The sequence below is a fragment of the Neolamprologus brichardi genome, chromosome 20, assembly GCF_056152115.1.
Source record: "Neolamprologus brichardi isolate AB-2024 chromosome 20, ASM5615211v1, whole genome shotgun sequence".
Taxonomy (NCBI): Eukaryota; Metazoa; Chordata; class Actinopteri; order Cichliformes; family Cichlidae; genus Neolamprologus; species Neolamprologus brichardi.
This window is the reverse complement of record NC_142123.1, coordinates 23,494,439-23,521,505: the sequence shown is the minus strand read 5'-3', so window position 1 is coordinate 23,521,505 and position 27,067 is coordinate 23,494,439. Positions and strand designations below refer to the sequence as shown.

Sequence of the window (27,067 nt, the reverse complement as noted above, 5' to 3'; positions counted from 1 at the left end):
CAAAATGTAATTTAATGATTAAAAGAAAGAGTTGGAACGGCAATGGTTTGAACTACCTTAAAGTTTCTATAGGGAAATGTTTAGGTATTAGTTCTGTTTGAACCAAAGATCTCATGATTTTACTGGCATTCAATTGATGGGAAACTGCTGATGTTGATCCTACACAGCTGTCACATTGTGTTAAAGAAACCACCCTTCAAGGACTTATGCCAAGTCATATGTTATGGGAAGTGGAGCACACAGTACAGTAAAGAAAAGCATATGACTTATTGCTACATTGCACAGGACATTCCCATACCTCAGTGATTTTGCAATAAGACGTGTGAGTGGTCTTTTGTGGTTTCACGCTTGAAAGAAAAGCACATGATGGCACTGCACGCAGATCATGAACAAGTGATTACGCTAAAAAGAGAACTGACTTGTTATGACTATGACGAAACTCTCAGTGTGTCAGATCTGGACAGCTGGTATTACACTTCATCTGTCACAGTATGTCAATACTTAGTGATTATGTTTAGCTCTCTTACCTACAAGTACTGTGTGCCCAGCAAGCACACCTTTTCTATTGTCCACGCCGACTGTGATTGGCTGATGGGCTAAGAGGCTGAGGTGTTGCAGCAAATAGCACAGCTTGTGGGCCGGTCCATTCTACAGCTCGAGGGAGGTTAATGAGTGAAGCCACTGGGCTATCAGCCAAACATGAGCAGCAACGCTAAGGCTCCCACAATGAGCCTGACTGTATTACCACTGAGCTCTGTCTAATTATACACTCCCAGCGAGGGAGAGAGTGACAGAGAGCATGTTAGGCAGGGGAAAGAAAAAGTTATTAAATGTTGCTGCGTGTCAGAGAGACTTACTGAGGGGATGACTGTAGACTGAAGTTATAACAGTGAGATATATACAAGGTGTGTGCTTGCAAGGAGATAGAAAGAGAGAAGGAGAGAGAGAGGGAAGGAGGGGGTTGGAGAGATCAAGCAAGAGAGAGACAGAGAGCACAGTCACTCAGAGAGAGAGAGAGAGAGCAAAGAGGCGTTTAGAAAGTGAGAAGGAGGAGAGGCAGGAATAGGATGAAGGGAGGGAAGGCTGAGCAGTAGAGAGGAGGAAGAGACTCGCAGTGTCAAAACTGGATATTCCTACGTGCCTGCTGCCGCCTGATCCAATGAGTAAACTCTCTGATACCTGCTACGCAAAGGCACCCGGCAAGGTATGTGACCACACTGCTTCCTCCTCTGAGTGTGCGCGCGTGTGTATGAGAGAGAGAGCACAGGTGTGTTGGCAACTTCAAGTGACAGGATAAACAGACTGGGCTGTGTGATTCGATTGCCCCGAAAAAACTGGTTCATGAGTTACTGTAGGTGCATGTATTCTGAGAGTAAGCTAATCTGATTATTGCTAGAAAATGTGTTTCAATTGTTTGTTTGTTTGTGTGTGTGTGTGTGTGTGTGTGCGTGTGAATGAGCATGTTGTACAGACTCATGTAAGTCAGCACCTATGTGTGTGGGTGTTTGTGTGCGTGGAAGAGAATAACAGAGAGCGTGTGAACAAGAGGGAGAGTGTGACTGATCCAGAGAGGAGTGTGTGAGAAAGATGGAGTCAGACAGAGTGAGAGAGGTGGAGGTTCATCACTCAGCCTCAGACGGCAGATCAGGGCTTTCAGAATTAGAGCAGTGGGCTTAAATAGCCTTGGTCCAGAGATAGCAAGGGGGCCCTCGAGGAGCCCACTTAAATTGGGAGGGATGGGTATAATATTGGTGAGGGTGGGGTTAGCCCATGTGGGGGAAAATTTAGAAAGGGAATGATGGAGGAGGAGTAGAGGGGGAAAAAGATTTGCAGATGTTGGGGACAAGTCTAGGAAAGAGCTCGTGCAATCAAAGGCAGGTGCATTAGGCATCTGTGATCTAAGTTCCTATTCAAGCAGTGTAAGAGATGCTTTATAATTATTCACTGGAAGAACTTATAAAGTCCCTTTTCTTTTTTTAATTAACTTTAAAAGTCTACTTAGTCAAAGACTTCGATTTTTTCTGTTTCTGTGTTTTCCTCTTGAAAGCACAGAACATGTAAGCCAGTTTGTAGTTCCATTATTGACTGCTCCCTCCTCATTTCTTTCCCATTCGAGATAGAGATAGAGGGAGACTCATACTCCACCAGTGTGCACAGTTATCATTTCTGTGTATCTATTTCTGCTACATCAAGCACTGTCCTTCTGTTGTGGTGACATCCCATATGCTGCATAAAGGAACATTTCACAGGTTCAAACAATTCTCAACTACAGATGTGATTGAAGGGAAGCATATAACATTTGTCCCCATCGACTTAATTTGCTTACTTCAATTATGAGGGTGATTTGCTGGAGTGTACAGGAAGTCTTATGTCTCAGTGTGATTGCTTTGAGAGATGCTTGTTTCTGAAAGGAACGTGAGTTTCATCTACAAGGTGCAATCGCTGCTTTGAATGTTGAATTTGTCATTTGCAATTTCAAGCAGGGATCCTCTGGTGTATCAGTGCAGGTTCATGCCAGAGCAGGGCTCTAGTTGTAAATGGGTGTTTTCAAAACCCAGATCTCCCGTGTTTATTTTGTGTTATAGCAACTTAACAAGTCAAAGCCTACGGCTCTATGATATACTTCAGTGTACAGAGATGTGCCCTTATGAATGATGTAGAGGCAAACTGAATGTAGCGATGGTTCTATATATATTTTGGAAAAGAGGCATACAACTTTTCTCTGTGGGCTGAATTAGAAATACAGCATGTTCTCCCATGCCATGTTTCTTAGAGTACTGTCACCATGTAGAGGAGAACAGGCCTCTTGTGGGAGAAGGTTGAGTGGCTGCTGGCCCTTTAAGAGGTCTATTTTTACAGGGGCACACTCATGCATGGAGCGAGGCGCACAGACGAGGCAGTGGCACACGGAGACTGTATCTGTGCTGCCTCACTTCTGTGACTCCAAACAGCACATCCTGCAGGACCATAACCTTGTGACTGAGTGACTGAGAGAGAGTCATAAAACTTGTGCAGTCCACAGAGGAGCGCGTGTTCTTTTAACACAAGCTCAAACACGAAAATCATCAAAACTGGAAGTTACAAGGTTTTCACCCAACAGGGAGACTCAACCCTTTTTTTCCCTCCAAGTGGATCTCTCTGAAGTCTAAAAGTGATAATGAGTGGGAGCTTGCAATAAAGACACCCTTATGCACACTGTACACAAATGTGCCAACATTCCCACATACTTGTTTTGATATGCAGATAGCTATGAAAGAAATCTGAAAACATTCATGCCCCCTTCTTACAAACACATAATACACTTTAGTTTACTTAACACCCACACACTCCTCGAAAGAAACCACAAAAATGAGTACATTTCAGAACATTTCAACACAAACGCACATCCGTGCACTTAGAGGTGCGCATAGTGCTATACACCCACGTAAAAAAGAAAAAAAAAAAGAAAAAAATTACTTATACATCCTCAATATCTGGACCCAAAATAATCTTCTCCTTATGCAATCTGCATGTTATATAATGCATGGCCTGTCATTATCACAGCGCTCCTTCACGCCCTGCTGTGCCTCTCCACCTACAGCACCACGCAGACAGGCAGACACACACACACACACACACACCCTGCACCTTGTGTTAACAGTCATATACTCTACTCTAGCACTCCCACCCACGTTGAGTGTATGCTCTCAAGCAGCTACCCAGATGAGTGAGAGGGAAAGACGGAGAGGAAGACATAGAGTGGGTGGGGTAAGGAGACTGAAAGTGAAAGGCACAAAAAGGGAAAACTTACAGAATGAAGTGTAAATTCATGCAGAGACATGATTAAAGAAATCATATGTTGCTCATATATGCGAGTCACTTTTAAGGCTGAATTTAAAAGGGGAAAATTCTGTCTTGAACACAGTGAAGCGCGTCTGAGTGTCTGAGTTTACCTAACTCACGTAACCTCATTTATGCGTTCATTTTCTTTTTAATTTTGTTTAACAAGTTTCTTTTCAGGAACTTAGAAGGCAAGAAAACATTCAGGCACGATGTGTGAGGAATAATCACTCTCATTTGTCACTCCAAGTCACACCTATTGGCATACAAAGGCTTGCGTGTCTTTGCCTGTCTTGCATGTCCTCTCAAGGAATGGACAGGGAGTCATCTTAGTGCTGTCCTACTATAAACTCATACAGCGTCTAATTCAGGAGGCATAGTGAAAAGAGAAGCTGCGACATTGGGTAATTATTCTGTGAACTTTATTTCATTATGAAGTAGTTCTTCATTCGTGCCATTTTTAGTCAGTCAAAGGGACTTGCATGTCTGCTGTTCCAAGATCAGCACTCCCACAATTGGAATGGTATGAGAATTGGCTTGGGAGCTCAGCAGAGGAGCCAGGAGTGTGTGATGAATAATCCCAAACACAGGCAAGTGTTTGAATACAGTTGACACTGTGCCAGACTGCTTTAAGGTGACAGCACACCTGTTGATCAGTGTGTCCTAAGAGATGAAGGTGCAGGGAGTGGCATTTCATCGATGAATCTCCATTTGAATCTGCTTATTTTTTATGTTAACTGAAGATATGTATATGCTTATAAACCAGTGTATGTGTGTGGTCAAAAGCAAACTTGCATATTTAATCTGCCGGTTATCCAAGTCTGTTCTTGCTCTTTGTATATATACAGATCGTTTTCCTTGGCCTTGACATGCTAACCCTTGTGTATGATCAAGCAGTATGTTCTCCTACTCCTCCACACTTCATCTACAATAGGGGTCAGTGACCTTTCAACCGGGCCACCCACCACTAACACCCACTGTTTTTCCAGCCAAGCCTGCCGTTCTGCCTGCTGAAGCCCGTGCAAGTAAAATTGCTCCCTCAGACAGACCCGGTGTGCACAAACAATAGAATGCACAGTATTGGCTTTGGTGTCACTGTACTGAAGGTGTAACATCTGATACATCCTGTATCAATAGTGACCTTAAACCCTATCCGAAAGTGGGATGTATATTACCTTTTCTATCCGAGCACTCTTTTCCTACTCATTTCATTCCCCCCCCCCCTTTTTGGTCTTGGAGAATATTAAAATAACTCATCGAAGCATATTTCACTAATTTAATTTATCTTCTTTTTATTAGCAGACATCATCAAATTGATGGGTGATAAAGGTTCTCTCTCAAGTGGATTCGGGACTTTCCTTGTATTCATTTTGAAACGAAGCATTAAGCCCACTCAATCCTATTTCGATATAATTTGCAGCACCCTCTATAACAAACTGAATAAGCATGTGTTGAGTAAATGACTGTGACCGTGTGTGGCTGGTTGGCAGATTTGGTGTGGGAGGGGTTGTACAGCAATAGCAATAATGGCAGTGTATAGCAATGTTGCCTTGAATACCAGCAGTGATAAAGGTACTCTAGACAGTATATGTGAAGCCAGTCTAGACAGTCTCTCTGAAAATGAATGGCACTTAAGCTACCAACAGGAGACCTGGCCATGCTCTCTCCATGGAGATGTCATCACTATGTTTGCTTACAGCTTGCTGACATTTTGCTGCTAAACCAGACAACCAACAGAAACCCAGTTTGAGTGGCAGTCGCCAGGGGACAATGCCAAAAACAACAAAACTTTGGAATGAAAAGTAATCCCCCTCCTCTTCAGCCACACACACGCGCACACACGCAGACACTTGTCCTCTCCCTTTCAAGCTCTTTTCACCCCATCAGACTTCATCACCCTCCCTTTGGCTTTCCCCTATTCTCCCGCCTCCACCCCACTCGTAAGCTGATGATTTCATAGCGTGAGAGTACGGCTTGCATGAAGGGCTCTGAGTCGGGCTAATCATGTCACTAATTCACAAATTCCAAAACTCTGACTGTTCTACCTGTGAGAGAATGTACATAAGAAGTTGGAGATCTAAGTTAAAAGAAAAAGGAGCCTGTGAAAATACCAAAGCATGACTGTGCATCTGCAATGCGTGACATCACTGCTATTGCATAAGAATTGTTTTCATCTGACAAACACTAGTCAGTTGGTGTTTGTTTTGTGTGTTTTTATATCTTTGTGAACTATTTGATGCCTAGAAATTGAAACCAAACTAAGTACTTGGTGGTTGAAAGCATATGTGGTGTAGATGCTACATTATAGGCAAATGATCACACTGAGACAATGGAAAAATGCAAAAATGAAACTTCCATCAGCAGACGCTTTAAATGTCAATGAATGACAATTGCATGACACCCGCCCCAGAGAATGTCAGCCACAAGATTTGCAGAATACCTGTCAAGTTGTTTCACGCTGACCCATGTGTGCACACTTGTATGTGAAGTGCACACTGAAGTATTTACAGAAGTAAAGAGAGACAGACAGCAGCAGGCCGCCACGGTCAAAGAAAGAGGAGCATGAGGTGGAGAATTTTTTGCTTCTGCTGACTGGCTGACCTGCATGTAATTAGTCAAGTCATATTTTTAACTGATATTGCGTAAAAGCCAGCTTAAGGAGCAATAGCTGCCCTATTTATACCCTAGGGGCTAATGGCCTGTACCACTACATAGGGGGATTTCCTCCCAGAACTATACTAAGCCTGCCTTAGGCCGTACCAGTTAGGATTCACAGGGATTAACTCAGCAATACATTACAGACTTCACATTGTAGTCTGCCATACTCTCCTCCTATTAACTCTGCTCTTGCAATCTTCAGCAGTTATATTTTCAGTTGTCATGTTTAGGAGTTTATATGTGATGTTTATTTTTGCTGGACTGTTGATCTTATTCATACTAAAAAAAATAGCAATATATTTATTACTTTATGCAGCTATGAGGTGTACACAGCTGTCATAAGTGAACAAAGAATCAGTCTTTTGACTCTTTGCATGCACGTTTTTGTGTACATGGAGCCTGCCGTGTGTGTGTGTGTGTATTTGTGTATGTGTGTGTAGGGGTGTTAATAGTAACTCCTGAGCCATAATCTGATCTTCATTATGATGAACCTGCTGCGGGCAGGGCTGCTGGCTCATCCTGCTGAAGAATGGGTCAGTGCCCTGAAGGCTGACCTGGCGTTTTGCCCAACAAGCCCATATCACCGTGTCCTTTTATCAGCTTAGCCTGGCTTTTTGTAGAGTAATCCGCTGCACAAAGCTAGTAGTACTCCACCACCACCCCCCCCCCCCCCCCCCCCCCCACAACCCACCCCTCCTACCCCACACCTCAACCTTACTCTACCACCACTCTACCAAAATTATAATGAATGAGAATGTTTGCTAACTTGTCTACACATTAATCAAGACGCTTGACCCCTACAGCAAAGGGGATCCAGTGGATCAGTTGTGATGTGATGGTGCGGGTTTTAATCCATTAAAAACTATCCCACTGTCTGTCCAGTGCTTGACTTAAAGGGAATGGTGGGTGCAAATCAAAACAAAGTTTATTATATTTTTTAATTTTGTTGTTTTTATCTATCTCTCTATCGCTATCTCTCTCTCTCCCTCAGTTCCCCACACCTCCTTCTCTTGTCTCCTCTTCTCTTCCCTTTGTTCCGATCTGTTACATTCAGCAACAAATTTCTGCTGCATCAGACGTCCATCATAGATCTTCTACCCAGCCTGAAACGTGATCGGATACTTAATACAAGGCTACACATGACGATGAGGGAGGGGTGGGGGTTTGGGAGGGGGGGAACCCCACATTAAATGTCATTTTCTTAAAAAAAATGTAAAAAAGTAAAATGTCCCATGCTCTCTAAATCCTCAACTGTAGAGGTCTTTAACCCCTCATGGTACTTTACACTCCTGCTACGGTTTGTTGGATGTAGTCTGACTCATCTGACCTTTCTCGTCTTGGCCTGACCCCGTGTGTGTGTGTGTGTGTGTGTGTGTGTGTGTGTGTGTGTGTGTGTGTGTGTGTGAGATGGACAGATTAAATAGTGCAAAGCTAGAGAGTGAGACAAGCAGAAACAGAAGAGACTGAGGAAGAGTACACCAAACGCCTTAGTGGTATCATAGTACCATAAATGATTAACACGCAGTGTGTGTTTGTTGTGTTAATATTTGTATATATACGTTTGAATTTGCTTGAATTTCAAAGAGTGCTACATAAGTAGAAGACAACAGTCATTTCTATACCTCTGTCATAGTAAATACCCAGTGATGAACCCAGTCCTATTTCCTTCTCTTTCACTATGACTGGGCTATTACGTGTAAATGTCTATCAAATACTGAATAGTGTTTCATATAAAAGCTGACTGTGTTCATATGATTTTATTTACACCTCAACATTTAAAATAGTTCCTGTTTTTTTTTTTTTTCAATATGAAAGTATTGCATCTGCTAACTGACCTGGCTTTGTTGATTTTAGATTAAAATCTTTTATTTAAGCGGTAGGTTATCTTGCATAATCATCCAATTTATTGAAATAAAAAATAAAAAAAATACATGAAATAAAGGTACAGTAAATCAGCCATTGTTTTAGAAATTGGTTGCTTTTGTGTAATTTTCAAAGTTGAAATTTTCAAAACTATTCGTTCAGCCTCCACATCTCGTCTCGTCACATCAGAAAGGCAATTTGTCACTCTTTTAACTGATTAGAAGGGCCTTGGCACACCCTTGTAAATCATTATTTACAACTGCCTGCTGCTTGCTATCTTGTCAGTCACTTACATATGCCACTTATATGTAATATGGTATGTGTAATTATTAGCAACATATAGTAGTACTAGTATAGTATAATGAATAAGTCTTAATATGCAAAATAATTGAACCAGTTTTCAAAATCTGTGACTTATTTTCCATACATTTCTTTTTTCTTTTCTTTTTTTATTGTCTTTGCTACACATACAAGAAATGCCACACTCTTCTACGGTACTGACTAGCACAAAGGAAAGATATATTTAAAAAATGTAAAAATAAGTGGAAATGTTCGTGCAGTGCTTTATGGTAAATTACAGAGCGATTTTTATACGCCTTCTGTCTTTTCTGTCTGTTGGGCTACAGCCTCTCATCCAAATCACAACAGATACGTCCCCTTGCAATGCAGTGCAGAAAAAAAACAAATCTTTTGGAATGTGTTATCCTGCCTCTGCAGGCATCTGCCACGATGTTTTTTTTTTTCTTCTTCTTTGTGATATGCAGTGCCATAAAACCGTTTCATCTTTTTTCTTTTCTTTCTTTTCTATTGCAATGATTGGCCAACAAGTTACAGTGCAAGCGGTAAAGGCGTAAGTGCGAATCCATTCCAGTCAATCTCCCACATACAGTAATGTGTAACTTTGCACTGTTGAAAGTGATACACCATAGAAAAAAAGTGCATATTTAATTATTGCTCTAGATCAGAAAAAAGTGCAAATGCACAGCTACATTTAAGTTTCTTTTTTGTAAACAGCGACAAAGGGACTTGTGATTCAGATTTTATGTCCATGTCCATCACCATAAATATAGTTTTGCAAGATAAACTATGGATTTTGAGTATTTCTTCACAGCTCTTGTTATAATTACTTCGATAAGTGCTCCCGCTGTCTTAAAAATGGGTTGGAAAGAAATGCAAGACAAGTGAGAAACAATTATAAAATAAACATAGCGTAATACAGCTTTTTTTAACAACTGCAAATTATGTTCTGTTTGTGAACTACCTTTGTTCCTACTATACTTGGCATATTTTATCTTTATTTATTATGGCCTTGTGGAGCAGTCTACCTAATAAAAAAAAATCTAATTACCTTCAAAATATTTTTTTCACTTTTATTTTTGAATGTAAAATTTAGTTTCATTTAAAGTCCTAATATATGCCGTGTTGTTCTTAATCTGCACCGCCTCATGACTTTACCTACAGTCTCTTGTGATACGATTGTGATACTCAAATAACCCACATAAATTTAACAATTGCTTTAGCAGACAGCACTCATGCCCACACAACCTCAATGCACATCATTTTCACTTTGAAAAAAAATACAAGTAATGTTTTCTAAATGTCAGAGGAGATGCACTTGGCAGTTGTTGCCTGACTCTGAGATTGTTTTAATGTGGCCTTTAGGCTGATTTTTGAACACACACCTACTTGTCTGATTAGCTTTCCATTTCTTTGAAGATGAGAAGTTAGACAAGGTTAACTTCTGATGTGCTGTTGGTGGGTACAAATGGTTTGCTTATAGAACTGTAAAGGAACATAAAGATTTCTTTTTTCACTTAACCATGAATAATGATTTGATTGCTTCATTAAATCCTGTTTTCTCTTGTGCTCCACTTTATGTTCTTGTTTCTGAATCGCAATTTTGTGCTGATAATTAACATAAGCTCGTTTGAGCTGAGGTTTGGCCCTGTTTCTTTGACCAGAATCAGACAGGGTTATTTGCATAGTATTGCGTTTTCAATGCAGGGCCTGTTTATTATTTTTCAGAAGGCTTTATCACTGACAGGTTTTTGATTTCTCGCTGTGAATGAAATACACTGCTCGCGCTGATACAGTCCTAATAAGCCATACCCGCTATACCAACACACTTCACTTGTATCGACTGAATCACTGAAGCAAATCATTCAGAGCTCTCCTGCAGTGCTCCTGTTAGCGTACGAGCTTGAGTATGAGTGTGTGTCTGTGAGTGTGTGTGTGTGTGTGTGTGCATACATATGAAGTCAAATCAAATGTATTCATAAAAGCTCTTTGAACAAGCAGGTTCGCCATAAAGTGCTTTGATGAGAACAAAGGACGCAAATTCAGATGAAACTACAGATAAACAAAAAAGAACAAGTATCGTGTGTGTGTATTTGTGTGTGTTTGTGTGTGTGTGTGTGTGTGTGTGTGTGTGCATGTGCTTGATGGATGTGAGGTTTAGTTTTGAGTCAGAGGCAGCAGCAAAAGCCTAAGTCTGAGAGTGTGTGTAGGATGAGCCTCCTACCACGTCCCTCCCTGTCTCTCAACAGTCTCTGCCTCCCCTTTATCCCTCCCTTACTTTAATGTGGCAGCATGTCTTCTGAAATATGTTCACACATATAGATGAATGATTTTCATTACAGATTTTTTTTTTATTTTATTTTATGCATTTAAGATTGGGTGAGCAGTATATAATCTATATGGGCTGCATCCTCGATTGTGTGTGCATATATATATTTATATAAGTGTACACACACATATATAAATATAAATATGTATACAATGTATACATATATGTGTATGCGTGTGTGTATATGAGTGTATGCATGTTTGTATCCCTCACAGTGATTAAAGCAAGTGGGCGGCAGCAGCAACTGGTCTGCCTGTGTGGCTCTGCATAGCAGACATGTTTCTCACTGCTAGATATTACTCATTTCCTCAGCCCTTTGCACACACAAGCATATACACACTCACTTGACACACACGTACTCACATACACAACAGACACAGAGACGGATAGCAGGCTCTCAGTTTTTTCCCTCAGTTTGGTGGGCTCGCTGGTGCTATTTCATGCGTACAGAGATCAGAGGGAGTGTGTAGCTGGAAGCTGCTGATATCTGCGGGTGTTGTAACTGGCTGTAGTGCTTTGGAGAAGCAGTGTAGCACAGTAAGGAGCTGAGGAGTGGGTTGACCCTCTGGGAGGACTACAATATGAATGACTGCCAACTCCGGGATGTCTGCTTAGCCTGCTGTAAGGTCAGTGTGACATCAAGTCACAACAACTTGCAACTCCATCAACTTGTCTGTCTTCTCCTTGGATAACAGCACCTATTACATGTGTTTTTGTTGCAGTTAGAATGATGGAACTATTGTTTGATGTTTCTTTATTTTTTTAAAAAAAAAAAAATAGGCGAAATATCAAAGTAGGCAAAAGTAGCAACCAAAATTTAGCAGTTCTATTTTTCTGATGTTGGACATTACTCCTGAGTAATGTGTCAAGAGAAAAGGCGGGACGAGGAAGAGCACTGCAAATGTACATGTCAAATTTTGAAGTTGTTCAGAAGTTGAAAATGTAAGCATTTTGCATTTCAGTATAATAAAAAGAAAATTTATGGATTAATTTATAAGTTGTAGTGAAAATGAGACACACTTGCATTTATTAATTGCATGTATTGTTACAAAGCCATGCAAAAAACTGAGGAATCCCTAATTGGAAGGAACATGTAACATCATTATGGCTTTGATCGGACGCTTTTGATATATTTAAATGTTACAACAACAGTAGCTCCAGCTAAATTCCAACTCTCTGTGTGCATGTCTGCACAGTGTAGGAGTATTCTGTTAGAACCTGACATTTCTCTGCAAACTCCTCCACATGTACAATTGTGTTCTTTGTTTTCTTGTACTTTTTTTTGGCAAGTTTATATTCGGTCTATTTTGACAACCTTTTTCATAATGACTGTCAAGATGGCGAGAGTATAAGAGTCATTTGAGGACAAAAGCTGAAGCCAATTTTTTTTATTATTATTATTTAAGACATCTGGATTCTAGACAAGTGCTTGTTTAATGAAATTCTGCTATAGAAAAAAAAAACATAAGAAAACCTTTGAATACTTTGTTGATTTTGATGTTTGTTTTTACGTTGATTTTATTGCTTTCTAAAAAGGCTTTTTTGGCATATTGAAGAAATCAATAAAACTTTAAGTCAATGAATTTAACAAATTATTGTGAACATAAATATTAACAGCTCAGATGAACTCACATTGAAAATGTCTGTAGATTACATAACGTCCGATTAAGGCCCCATATCCAGAATATATATTTTTTGAAACACAAGGCCTTTTTTTAGCCCCCAGCTTTCCGCATAACTTAAAAGAAGTCACTTAACATTGACCCTCATCATCTGCTTCATCTACTAACCTAATTATTGTGCATTATAAACATTTACGAATTTTCTTCACCTTTCTTGCCCGCAACCGGGATGAAAGGAAGCCCCTCCTCTCACTGCCCAGTTTTCAGTTTTCAACTCAGATGCACAAACAGCTTGCTCCACTCTAACACTTATTCTGTTTTTGGACCAAGTCACTTGATGAGCAACAGTGTTCCCGCCTCTCTATGGAGTATCCCTATCTAACCTCTCTAACCAGCTGGATGTGTGAGTGTGTGTGGATACAGTTGCCATGGTGACAGTGTGGCGGATGGTGAGACGGCAGGGAGTCGGTAGGCAGTTGAGACAGACTTGCGGGTGAGTGCGGGGCTGGTGCGGCGGCAACAACGACGGCGGTGGCGGCGGAGGGAACAGCTGGACTCGGAGCGTGGCAGCCATCATTTCAAAAGAGCTCATTTAAAGCATTTGGAGAAGAATTGAAGGAGCTCCCCCGCACTTCTCACTGAATGAAACAAGGCTGCAAAATCTCTGACACATTTGAGGACTCGAACACAAACACACACGCACACAAAGACCTAAACAAATAAACACATTCACATATTTTTCCAGGGAAAAAAGAAAAATAACACATGCACGCAAACAAACATCGCATACGTGCGTGCAGGGACGCAAACAGACGCGCATTCTTTTCCCCTGCATTCCCTGCTGTGACACATAATTAATATGCAAAGACATATACCCTGTATCCACAACAACTGGTGGTAATATCAACAGTGCTTCTGTCAGCTTTGGGTGGGTGGTGACCAGCTTTGCCTTTCACTGGGGGAGTAAGTACAGCTGCCTGAGGGGAGTATTTGTGTGTCTGTTGCTGTCCATGTGCTTGTCTCAGAGAGAAGGGTTGGAGGGGTGTTAGTAGTAAGGCTTATATAGAATAAAGACAGCACCCGAGGGTGTCGAGGGGGTGGTTCATGAAAGTGGTACAAAAACGTATCTGCATATTCCAATCATCCCCTGAGAGTCAGAGATGAAAACTCTCCTGCTGTGAGTGCTCTACGTGTGTGTTTTTGCGCACTCATACACATACATACTGCACTGCCTCTGAACTTCACTGGCTGCAAAATGTATTTTTAGCCCACATGTGGGAGTAATGTGTTTGAATGAATCGAGTAAGTTGGGTGGTTTCAGTCCCACCGCACTGCATAGGTAATGACTAATTAGCTACAGCAATCAGAAAAGCTTGGAGTTTCTAACCTCTTTAAAGTAGTTTGGAAGAGGGAGTCACCAACTGATTTCTCTCCATCTGCCTGATACAGCAGAATGTTTGTTTGTATGTCTGACCAGACTGACAGCTAAGTCTTAACTACAACTGATGCCAGGACCTAACAGACTGTTCCTCTTCAGTGTTCACACTTAATCTCTCTTACTTCTGTCTCTGTCCCCTCCCTCAAGTTTACCCACCTATCTCTGTTTTCTGTTCTCTTTTATCCTCTCTGTAGGTGAGTGGTGCTTCAGCGCAAGAGAATCCACAGTGATCTGACAGTGATGCTGTGTGTCAGCTTTCCCCTCTGTCTGCACCCCTCTTTCTCCCGTGAGGCCCATGTGACCTAGCCTACACCCATAAACAGGGGGCCCCCACTGCCGCTGGAGCCCACCCATGAATCCCAGCCCTGACCGCGGCAAAGAGTGCCTCCCTCCGAAGAAGAGGGAGTCTCGCCAAGGATCAGCAGAACACCACATCCCCCTGGATGAGTTTAAACCCCCTGTACCTCTGCGGAGTCGGTCCAGTATAGGGAGAGGAGAAGCCAGTGAAAGGGACCGTGTCCAGGCAAATCCGAACCCGCATCTCCTACATACTCCTCCACCCCTTCCTGCTCCAATACCAGGCCTCCCTGTGCCCATACCATGGACCCTAAGCTATTCACCCACTGTTTCTCTTCCGCTCTTCACAGGGCAGGTCAGCGAAAGGAGGGGCTCAGGATCACCCGCTTGGAGAGATGATCCTCTTTCCTCATCCCTGCCCCATCACTCCAGGTGGCTCAGAGGGGAGGTTCCCCTTTCTCTGCCACCTTCTCCATCATCCTCCTCTACTTCATCCTTTAAGACTCCCTTCCCAGCCAGTCCCAGAGAGATGTGGTCCTATATTAACAGCGGTCGGCGGGACTATAGCTCCTCTCTCTTTTCCCCATCATACCTGTTTGGCCACCACCCTCTCTACTCCCAAGAACCAAGCTTAGTTGAAGTGAGACCCAGGTACTTGGGAAAGCGGCCCAATGGCCTGGATGGGTCGGGCAGCAGGACTGCCTCAGCCTCCAGGCCTCTGCTCACGGGAGACTATGGGAATGATAGCAGCAGAGCCCAGCTTGATATTAGTCCACATAGCTCCCATGCCAATGGTGGACGGCGACAGCAGGAGGATCTAACACCACGTATCCATTCTGGAGGGCCATTTTTGTCAGACTCTCAAGCTCAGGGGGCCGCTGAGCCACATTCCTCACTGCAGGATAGACATCTGCCTGGAATAGTTAAGACCAGCTCCAATTTGCTTTCTCTCACTCCCCATCCTCTTGGACCAGACTCCAGGGCAAGTAGAGGGGGACTATTGGATCACCTAGGGGCCACACCAGCTGAAACCCAAATCATCTACTCCTTGGGATCGGCATGTCCCTCCAGCCCTCAGGCTCAAACCTATCCACTCTACAGCTCCTCAGGAACAAGTCTTTACAGCCTGCACAGGGAGCCAGGCCCCAGACAGCACAACTTTAGGAACTCCCCACACTCACCACTGGGTCTACCTAACAGCCATGACAGGCCACAAAGAGACCAGGACAGAGACCAAGAAAGAGACAAGGTCACACAAAGGGAGAGGGAGCGCAGTACAGATAAAGAAAAACAGAAACAATCACAGTTTGACAAAGACCAAGAAAGAGACAGTGAGCGTGAGAGACGACGGGACAGAGAAAGAGACAGAGGGAGAGATTTGTCTCCTTCCCATCATCACCCATCTCCCCCTGCACTCCTACCTCACTTCACCAAGGGTTCTTTGATTGAGCTAGCCAGCGGGCGATTGAAGCGGGTGGAGGAGCTGAGGACTGAGGACTTCCTGAGGAGTGCAGATACCTCCCCAGAATTCCACCTCAGCACCTGCACCGTCCTGCAGATTTCCCCCAGTAGTACACAAGGCTTCAGTCACCTGCATGTCCATCTCACAGACCGCAACACTCAGGTCAGCTTTGCTTTGACATATCTTCTTAAGCTTACACTTGAATTTCACACACACACACACACACACACACACACACACACACACACACACACACACACACACATAGATAGATATAAATCCTCAAGTAGATAGCCAAAATATTATAGGACAAACTTAGTGATTATTCATAGTGTAGGTTGCTTTGATATTTCCCGGTCAAAAGCTGCATTTTATAGGTTGTTTAATTCTTTATACATTTCACTAAACACCAACGTGTCACTGTATTGATAATAAGTGCCAGACATGCACTGTCTTTTCTTTGAGTTTTTAACAATGTTGTGGTTTTGTGTAGGAGTTACTGAAGGTCTTGGTGGAGTATCCGTTCTTTGTGCAAGACAGAGGCTGGTCTTCTTGCTGTCCCCAGAGAACCACACAGCTGTACAGCCTGCCCTGCCGCCAGCTCACAGAGGGTGATGTCTGCTTGGCCCTCACCCCCACCCCGACCCATCGGACACACACTCGTACCAGCTCCAGGACCCATCGCACGCAACTACCCTCGAGGGCTGCAGCAGAGTCCAGCAGTTCGCACAGGGAGGAGATGCCACCACCACCTCCTCCTCCCCCTCTGCCTCAACACCCACATCCAACCGTGCCGGCCCCTCCAAGCGCTCTGGCCCGAGAGCCCTTGGCTAAGGACCAGCAGCGCCCACGCAAACGGCGCTGGTCTGCCCCAGACACCCTTCCCTCAACCAGAACTGATGAAAGCCTCCTGGATTTACCTCATGGCTCCAAGCTAATGAAGTGGCAGTAGAACTCTGCACATGCATACTTACACATACACAGGCGCACATACACACCCTCCTTGTCTCTGTTGCACCAACCAAGACAAACAATGGAGAGACCTCAAGGCAGGGTTGCAGGGAAGGAAATTTAAAAAATATATATATATACAACAGAAAACACAATTTGCAGGTGTCCATACTGCTGCCCAAATGATAGTCAACTCTATTAAGGCCCCTTCCTCCACCATTCTTTCCTTTCATTACCCTTTTTTCCTTTCCTTTCCTTTCCTTTCACCTTTTTCCCTTTCCTTTCCTTTCCTTTCCTTTCCTTTCCATCCCTCATATTTAACTTAGCACAGCCCTGAAAGGAGCAGCAGCTGAAGATTCTCTGGATGGCTGCTTACAAACACTGATGACATTTAGTGAGACAATCAAGCACTTGTGTGTTCACTCTGTTTTTGTAATGGTTGTTGTCCCCCACACCTACTTACTGAAAGTGTTTGCTGCAGGGTATTTTCAATCAGTGTTATGAAAGTTAATGCTACTGAAGAATTGCAGATATACATGAACAAAAATTGACTATATATATATTGCATTACAGGTGTTATATACAGTAAATATGCTAAACAGATTTAATGCAATCTCTCTGTCAATTTTGCAATGCATTTTTCTTTTCTTTTTCTTCTTTTCTTGCTTCTGAGCCAATGCCTACGGGTCGGCCTGGGCAGGCAAGGTGAATGTACGAGCAACTCTTAGCCTTTTTTTATTCTCATCACTGGGAGTCATTTCAAACGGTTGTTCGTCAAGGCATTACTCTCCAATATGTTCTTAACATTATCTCTGAGAAAGGAAGAACACTAATGAAAACTGCGTAACAGACAATCCCACCCACACAGACAGGTCTGTGCCACATCGCCTCGACACTCATGGTGTTTTTCTATTAAAAACTGAATGATGGAAAGAGTAAAAAAGTGCAGTATGGCTGAAGAGTAATGGTGCTAATAACACGTTGGAACATGATGCTTTGTGAATACTCTTGACCCCTGTGTACTGTACGCTTTTGTTCCCATCTCATTTTTTATGTACTGTATATGTTTGAAGGCAGGGAAAATGATGAAAGTATTTTAAACTCAGATACGGGTATTCTCTGATTCAGCACACTCTCTCACTTTAGTTTGGTTTTTTTTTTTTGTTTTTTTTCAAAAAGTTGATTTTTCTTTTTAAATGTTATAGCTACAAAAATGTATATTTTTAAAAAATTGTGAATGTTATATGATGTTGGCTAGAAATAAAGGAAAAAAAAGCTTTATAGATTTATTTACAAGTGTCACTTTATTCATGCCATTTGTTGTAAAGCATTGTGAATTTAAATTACTTAGCAGTACTACTCTAAATATATATATGAGATCAATATTGGATACATGATAAAGGTTTAATGTTACAGTATTTTGGAAGCACATTTTATTGGGTTAAACAATATGTTTGCAGAGCACTTGGTAACACTTTACAGTCAACAAAAGGTAGAAATAAAAAGCAAATTATTTTGATGCATTGCAAACAGGTCAGTGTTGCAATGATATGTTTCTTAAACACATCTCCATCTCTGCTGACAACACTGTAATGCTCTGCGGGTGTCTTTACAGGGAAGAAACACACCTTCAGTAATCCACTTGTACACTGTCCAAGCCTACCCTGAAGCACGGTAGCTTTCCTCATCCTCCTACATCTTCTCTCCCGCTGTGTTGGAGGTGATGGTCAGAGGCTTCTCTTCAGTTTCTGCCAAATTGAACCTCTGCAATAGCTCCACTGCAAACAAGGGAACCACCTGACCAACAGGACATTGTGATACACAATTAATATGCTTATGGGGACCTCTGCTGGTTGACATTACTATTGCTGCACGGCGAGCTCATGTTCCAAAGTCCTGATTTGACTTTGGAAGGCAAAAGACTTTTCAGCTTGACATAAAATTTAGTTAATATTTACCAGGTGGGGTATTTTAAAAATGTACAAGGGGATGACAGCCAATCAGATGCACTGTCACATATCACTGAATGACATTCTAAGGGGAGTAACTGTAAAAGGGACATAGATTGGATTGGACTGGTATTTATATAGAGTAGCACTTTTTCACTATGAGTCTCATTCATCCAGTGCTTTTATCTAACATTTATGCTATGATGGATGCACCAACTTGGTGTTTGATACCTTGACCAAGGATGATTCAACACATGGACAGGAGGAGCCATTTGACCACCATTTTAACTCATTGCGCAGAAGATTTATAGAATATGAATCTTAATTTGAAACTGAAAACTTTTTAATTAAATCCCCTGTTTTTATGAGCAAATCAAATAAAAAAATTTAAAAAGATATTTGATATATTATTTACAACCAGATGCTAAACAGTGACAATGTGTAAGTAAATCTGTAAAGTTTTCCCACCCACCTGAGCCATGATCAGCTTCTTGGTTTTAGGTACATTGGGGTCTGGATATTCCTCTCCAAAGCAGAGCTCAATCTCATAAGAGGGTGTAGGCCCCCTCCCCTGTAGATAGTTCTGGAGACCTGTGCAGATGATAATTGGTATATTCAGATCGATGATAAAAACACAACACCTGTTTGCATGGAGGAAAGATTTGTGATGTATGCATGAGCTGCCTTACCATTGAGAAATGTGGGTATATCAAGCAGTTTGAAGGTTTTTTCTCGCTCCAGTTTGTTGGGTTTGTCGGTGTGTTGGGCCATGGGGCCGTTCCAGTACACTCTGCCCTGGCAGAATCTCTTGATAAACACTCCATCTGGGGCCACCCATAATAGAACACCTCTTTCCAGGTGACAAAGAAGGCGATTCATTGCTTCAGCCATAGTGGGTGGCTGGCATACAGAGCCCGGGGAAGGGAAAGAAAGCTGTTGGGCAGTGCAGGGTCCGTAAATCTTCTCATTTCCTAAAGGAACATGTCCCTGCAGGATAAAACACCCATCTGGACTCCTGGTGGTCACTTTCATCACTATCTGGCCCTGATACACCAACATCACCTGCATACGGAAGTCTTTAAGATAAGAATAAGAATCAGAATACTTTATTAATCCCAGAGGAAATTCTGTGGTCACAGTTGCTCCAAGAAAGCCAGAACAATAACTAGAGTAAACTAAATAATAAAATAAATTACAGAGTTACAAAATATAACAAAATAGTTCTATTTTAAAAAATACACACAAAAGATAGTATCTGTTCCAGACCATATGCTGAAAAAGCCAACAACACGTTCGCCTGTCTGTGCATAATCCTAAAAATGCTCTTACCTGATATAGCAAGTGTAGGATTAAAGAAGGCTATAGGTGCAGGGGCCTGGTTTTGATGTTTTTCCACTAACTCACAGTACATGTGCTCCCTCATCAGGTTTTCTAAAGCAGAAAAAACACACATAAAACTTTCTCAGCACAGTATGCAGTGTGTAACGTTGCTGCTTTTACTTTTAAGCTGAGTAAAATTCTGAGAAGTAAGGGTTGGCATATCAAACCATCTGAATGAAACAGACATTTTTCCCATGTCAACAAACAGTTTGACATAAGGGTGACTATCTTACCAATCCAGTTTGACCAAAAATAAAGAAAAACCAATTTGACAGCAATCTAACTAACAGTTGACTGACAAAAAGAAATACGAGAGTCCTTCTGGCACTACAAAAAAAAACTGTTCAAAATGGAATTTAATTCTGTCTAAAGAGTCAAGTTTAGAAAATGACTGATTTATGGAGCAAATGGCTTCGTCTTTTTTTGCAGCCAGCAGGAACCCCTTCAGCAAAAATATAACTGTGTTAACAGCATCAGTATCCCAATGTAAGCCAACTTCTCACCCAAATCATATGTTTACCCAATCAGCATCTCACAAACCATTTGGGAACACAGAAAAGGGCCAATATGGGGCCCTGGACAACATATCACTGCAGTCAACTCGTATATAGGAAAATGAACAAGTAAATAGCTCAAAGGTGACCAAATGCCATAACAATCTCATGCCCACTGTGAAACCTAGCAGGGATAAATGTACACTTTTACAAAAAATGTTTGATCTTTGTGGTCATGATTATCCTTAATGGTTCTATAGTGATGTACCAGTTTGTGTATGTAAGTCTTACCTGTTAATATTTTTTCTTCTTTGTCTCCTTGAAAGGATTCTTTTGTATTTGGGGGCTACAAAAAATGAAACCGAGGTTAGATAAACATTGGATGAGGCTTATAAGTAACATTTTTAACATAACAGCAAAAGCTTCTTATTGGAGGTGCACACTGTTGTGTACCGTGGTGAACACATACACATTTAAAGGTGACTTTTTTTTACATTTTTATCTATTTATATTCATGGATGTTTATTATATTAAGTTGACCAGCATATGCAGTAGTCATCAGGTTTCAGATTGCTCTAAATTCTTGGTTTCAGACAGTTTGACTGCTCTGTATTATGTCAGTGAAAGCAGACATTTCACTGACTTATCTCAAGCACACAGTTCTGGCTTTGAGCAAAGAACACCTATGTGTTCTTCACACCTTCTGTTTATGAGGGACAACCAATCAGAAGAAAGTTCACATAAAAGGAGATAAGATAAAACAGCTTGTAGAGATAAACTGAGTACCTGTACCAACACCCCGGATTAATTAAATGAGGATTATTTTAAACTCGTAATCATGCAAAGAATATAAATGAAAAGATCCAAAATAGTATAATCGATAACTCTTTAAACTCCGTTCAAAACTCGATTGCAATGAAGTGCCAACAAGAAATAATAGAAGTAATATTCCCATTTAAAAGCAAACTGATGTTTTCTTCATTTCTTTAGGATTATTACAGTGTATCCACTGCATAATCCACTATCAGATATTTTGTTAATCCAGGGATTGCTGGCTGCATGGGTTAGTTTACCAATTTGTCCAGATAAGCGGGGGTCCTTGGAGAACTCTTGGCATGGTGCATCACTTGATCCTTTATTTGAATAGACTCTGAGAAGAGCAACAAGTAGATAAAGTTAGCACAAATAAAATACTCATATATACTGTACTATATAGTTAAAGCAATACCCTGTAAAGTAAAGATAATTTTTAAAAAAAAAAAAAGCTCAAAAACTGTAGATAGATCAAAGATATATATAAGAAACTCTTACACTCGGTTTTTACCTGCTGGCCTGGATTGGCCGTTATCATGTTGGATGCGATAGACCTTGTATGGCTCCGTGATATCTAGTTGGTTGCGTTCAGGGACTTCCTGGAAGTCTGTGCTTTTGTTAAGTGCACAGCGTAGACGAGTCTTCCACATGGTGGGATCAGCTTTGTCCCTGCCCTCCCTATATTTGCCCTTGTACACAGCCCAAGCCTGAATACAAAGATTAAAATATGAGACAATCTATGTTTAGAAGTGGTCGCATGAAAGAAAACTGAATGGAACTCTAAACTTCAACATATTTAAAGCATGTTTTGATGCACTTCATCATCTGCAAGTGTCTGATTAATCTTCTTTTCTATCATTAAATTATTAAAAGTGTGAATTCATCAAACCATCATTGAGGAAAAATTGAAATGAATTGCTTTAGAAAAAGATAACAAGTAGGGATATTTTCAAATAGCAGTTTTAGACTTTTGGGTTTATTCTTTCATAAATATGTTTAAAATACTTAAAACCTTCCTTTTTGACAAAGAATATAGTTAGGACTGGATCAGGGGACTCTGAATCCTCCCTTAGTTACATTGCAATAAGTCTAGGCTACTGGGAGCTTCCCATGATGCACGATTTTTCTTTTTCACTCACGTTTTTTACTCTCTATGTGTTAATACACCACTCTGCAATTAAACATGAGTTATTATTAACCTCTGGCATTCTTCCACAGCGTGTCTTTCCAATCTTCTTCCCCTGATCCCCAACCCATCGCAGCAGATGGCTATCGCTCCCTTAACCGGGGTAAGCTGGAGGTTTCTTCCTGTTGAAAGGAAGTTTTTCCTTTCCACTGTTGCCAGAGCTCTTGCTCATAGGAGGGCTTGGATTGTTGCGATTTTCTCTTTCTCTTTAACTTACAATATAAAGCACCTTGAGGCAACTGCTGTTGTGATTTGGTGCTATATAAATAAATTTGAGTTGACTTGCATTAATAAAGTGATAAACCAAACATCTATTGAAACAGATATAAAATAATTATTTCTCTGCTATAAATACGTAAATAAAAATATATTGTTTACCACATACTTTCAGATGAATAAATCCAGTGAAGTCATATAGTCTAGTTATTATAGCTTTGTATTAATATCGTCTTTTCTTTTTCATTATGTTTTCAGCTTTTGCTTTTAAATCTGTTCAGTTTCATTTTGCTTCCAAAGCTGAGTTTCAGTTTTTAATTTTTGAAAATTGTGAGTTTTTGTTTACTTTGTGTTACAAACACTATTAGTTTATTGAGATTTTAACATGGATATTTTGTATTACAAAATGGTTCAACACAAACTTTTACTGAATATTTGTATTTTAGTGAGAAACTAGGTTTCGTTTCTTGGTTTTCTCTCTTTCTTGAAAATGAAGTTTTAATTTTATTCGGTGTTTTTTTTTATTGTTAATTCCAGTTATTTATTTTATACCTAGTTCTAGTTTATGGTCACTTAATAATAACCTTAGTCCATATCGCCTCTGTTCAGTCAAACTTGGCTGCCTCCTAGTGACCATTAAAAAGCACTTTGCTGTGTTGGCCAGGCCACTATTAGGCCTGGCCAACACAGCAAAGTAACGGATTTTATCAGTAGACAATTTTTTTTCTTTCACATAGTTAAAGTTAAATAAATAAAAACAATAATAAAAAAAAACACTTCCTAACAAAGACTTGCAGATCATTAATGCGACCATCTGCAACCGTCCAACAATCTGGCGAAAAACTAAACACCCTCCACTTCTAATGTTCAGTGAAATGAATGTTTTCTCATTTCCTTTGCATCTGCTATGGTTTAAGTTCTTATGACAATAATCCAGTGCAGGAAATAAGGGTATCGTCCAGATTACTTCAACGCAATCTCAAATTGGGATCCGATTATTTATGCAGTTTGAAACACCCCCAAACAGTATTTTCGGCAAATTTTACGTTTACAGTTTTGGAAAATAAAAGTTTAGAAAATGTTGACCTTGAACAACGCCGCATCTTCCGTCTGTTTGTAGTCCTTCTTGGCTGCGTGCTTCCACGGTATCCTGAACATAGTTTTGTTCTCATCCTCCCAGCAAAGTCCTTCATATTCCCCACTCTCTATCTGGACTATGAGCCACTCTTTCAGGTGCAACTTAGCCCCGTCATCCATCTTCAGAACATACTGTGTCTTAGAAGAACAAAATTCCACTTTCAAATGTCAGAGACATGTGCACAGTTGACCCAGCACAGTTTAATCACGTTCCCACCTTGCAAACTGGAAAAATACCAGTATTTTTTTATCTCGCTGCCGTCCGAGCTTCTTATGTGATGTTAAGTACGGCACAATAGACCAAAAACAGACTAAAAGTTTATCAATTTAACACAAACGGATCTCACCGCAAGCTTAAATGAAGAAGTCGCAACTAAAATTAAGTGGGCTCTTGGAAGCGAAAGCGAAAGCTTTAACTCATTTGATACTTTCGGTTTCCCCCCTCGCTTGCAGAGCTGCCACGAAGGTAGATTCGTTTCAAAGGAAGGTGAATGAAAGAGAGTGAATTCACTGTGCCACGCGGATGGCATTCAGGCAAAGACTTAAATGTAAAACTGTAAAAATGTAAAACCGCTTTTTGAAGTCAATTTGTAGTCACCGTTTAAAGTCAACGATTTAAATGTGCATTTGATCACAAAACTCCAACCAAGGACACATTATTGTGTAAAAACAGCTAACTAGAACCAGAAAACTACTAAAAAAAAAGTTTACAGGTATTCATTAATTAGCTGGGAGAATCTGAATGAGCACTTGTGTAGAACCGAGTCTAAATGGGGAATGAACACAGACACAGCTGTGTCTTTCATGGTTTTAAAACACATTACATTGGAAATACACTCCAACCTTACTCATAACCGCCCCTGAAGCCCAGTCGGACCTCTAAGCCTATCCTTTTATCCCTATAAAAAGTCGCCACAATGTGACTGTATAAACAGATTTAGGTCCTCGCAACATGAGTAATAACCGCCCACACACACACACACACACACACTAACAAACACTTGTACCCGTCATACCGAAACGTTCTTGTGAAAATGAAAGCGTGTGGGCGTAAGGATTTTTTTCTTTTCACCAGAAGCTCCTCCTCTATTATGTGGGGTTTTAATGCTCCTTACTTAAGACCGATATTATTTCACATCGGGTAACGACACTGAGTGGGCGGAGACTAAAAATTCAAAGTTCACTTGGATAAAAGGTGAGGCGCGTAGGTGTTTTAAAGAAGACTTTTGGCACCGTTTTGCAAACACACTGTTTAGTTCGCCCAGCAGGGGGCACTGTAAACCTTGGTTAATGCCTGTTCCGACAACGTGAACTTCGAGTGAACCTGATCAACCAAACGATTGTGCCATAGTAAATTAATATGGTCTATGGTCTATAAAGGTGGGTATATGAAAAGCAGTTATAATGCCTAACTGTAGAGCTAAGACACTAAAGTGCTATCAGTAAGATGATCTAATCTGTTGTGGATCATTTGTGGACTTATGATCTTGGTGAGATTTAATTCACAAGAATTTGTTCATAGGATTGGGAGCGAAGCAGGATTAAAAGTGTCACATTTTTATGTTAAAAAAAAAGTTCAGCACAATACTTCCCCTTTGTAAGAGCAGGTATGAAGTGCAGTGTTGTAGAAGTGGCTCTGAAACCATGTGATGATGTGACCTTGACACAGAATGTCTTCAGAGGAATGATATGAGCTGTTTATTAACTAATATATATATAATTCAGGATCCTGGCAAGACAGGACAGTTTGAAAATTGGTTGACGGTTAGTAAGCTAAGCATAGCAGAGGGGAGGGGGTAACACTTACCTGCCACTTCATTAGGTATACATGTTCAGTTGGTCATTAACACAAATATCTAAGTGCATTTCAGCATTAAGTTCAGCTGAAGTTCAAAATAAGCAGCAGAATGAGGAAGAAAGGTAAGTTACCTGTCTTTAAAATATGGCATTGTTGGTGGTGCCAGACAGGCTGGTTTGAGTATTTTAGTAACTGCTGATCTGCTGGGATTTTCCCCCATACAGTCATCCCCTGGAGTTACAGAAAATGGTTTAAAATATGTGAAAATTACCCAGTCACCAAAAGTTCTTTGTGTGAAAATACATCAGAAGAGGATGGGCAATCTTTGAAGAGGACGGGCTACAGCAGAAGATCACACTGGGCAGCTAAGAACAGGAAACTGATTTTAGTTGTCTGAGAAGACGGGGAAAAAACATTGCTTAGGGGATATTTTCTTAGCACACGTTGGACCCGTATTTCCAAGTGAGCATCATTTAAACAACATAGCCTACCGGAGTATTGTTGTTGACCATGTCTATACCTTTAGAATGAACCCCTATGGCTGCTTCCAGCTGAACACATTATGCCTCCAGTTACAAAGCTCCAGTTATGTCAAACTGCTTTAGTAAACATGAAAATGAGATCACAGAGAAAAAAGCCCTCCACAGCCACTGGATCCCAGTCAATAGAGTACCTTGGGCATAGGCTGGAACAGGAGATTCACATTAAATCTGCATCAAATATGAGATGCTTTCATGCCAGTATGGACTAAAATCTCTGTGAAATGTTTCCAGCACCTTACTCTGAAAGTCAAATCGGGTCCAACCCAGAACTAGCAAGATTTACCTAAGTGTTTGTTCAGATTTCCACATCAAAGGGGTAACACCAAGACAAATGGAGACATTAAAATGATATCAATTGGCAATATATGAGGGCATGCAGCTTTTAAAAACATGTAGTAAATCTTAATCAAACTTGTGCTGATAATATAGCTCCTAACACTCTCCTTACTGGTATGTGTCTGACAGGAAAACAGCCAGAAGTCTGTCTCATTCTGGCCATCTCTGCAGGAACTGACCCTTGATGTTAACTGCACCAAGAGGAAGCCAGTCCAGCACAGCAAGTTAGTATTTGTAGTTATACATACTTTATGAATTTTAGAATTTTTACTTGTCAACACAAATTCACAATTTTACAGAATATTTCTCACAGATGAAATATCGGAATTATAAGCTGAAATTTCCAGACTGTCCAGCCTTCAGCAGGTAGTTATATGAACACACAGAAGCTACCTCAACCATCCCATAATACAGTTATCCAGACAGATTACTACTGGGGTTATAACAATCACTTTACACTTCTTTAAAGTACCCAGCACT

The 27,067-nt window shown here is 40.9% G+C and overlaps 2 protein-coding genes across 3 annotated transcripts; one reads left to right on the top strand and one right to left on the bottom strand.

Annotated features, from left to right (window-relative positions):
- Positions 1–712: 712 nt before the first annotated feature.
- zmp:0000000926 (uncharacterized) lies at positions 713–17,871 on the top strand. Of its 2 annotated transcripts, none has more exons than XM_006796478.3 (3): positions 713–1,204; positions 14,221–15,947; positions 16,279–17,871. In XM_006796478.3, the coding sequence occupies exons 2-3, from the start codon at positions 14,379–14,381 to the stop codon at positions 16,735–16,737; spliced, it is 2,028 nt and encodes a 675-aa protein (XP_006796541.1). In that variant the 5' UTR covers positions 713–1,204; positions 14,221–14,378; the 3' UTR covers positions 16,738–17,871. The 2 variants fall into 2 exon arrangements, with proteins under 2 accessions (XP_006796541.1, XP_006796542.1); XM_006796479.2 differs by lacking the exon at positions 713–1,204 and adding an exon at positions 11,333–11,592.
- A 170-nt stretch (positions 17,872–18,041) lies between these two features.
- Positions 18,042–24,294, bottom strand: irf10 (interferon regulatory factor 10). The gene is made up of 9 exons (XM_087833476.1): positions 24,259–24,294; positions 23,861–24,043; positions 21,884–22,079; positions 21,633–21,709; positions 20,851–20,905; positions 20,015–20,116; positions 19,375–19,761; positions 19,158–19,276; positions 18,042–18,533 (listed from the first exon to the last, which is right to left on the bottom strand). Exons 2-9 carry the CDS (start codon positions 24,029–24,031, stop codon positions 18,429–18,431), a joined length of 1,212 nt encoding a protein of 403 aa, XP_087689602.1. The 5' UTR covers positions 24,032–24,043; positions 24,259–24,294; the 3' UTR covers positions 18,042–18,428.
- Positions 24,295–27,067: the final 2,773 nt, after the last annotated feature.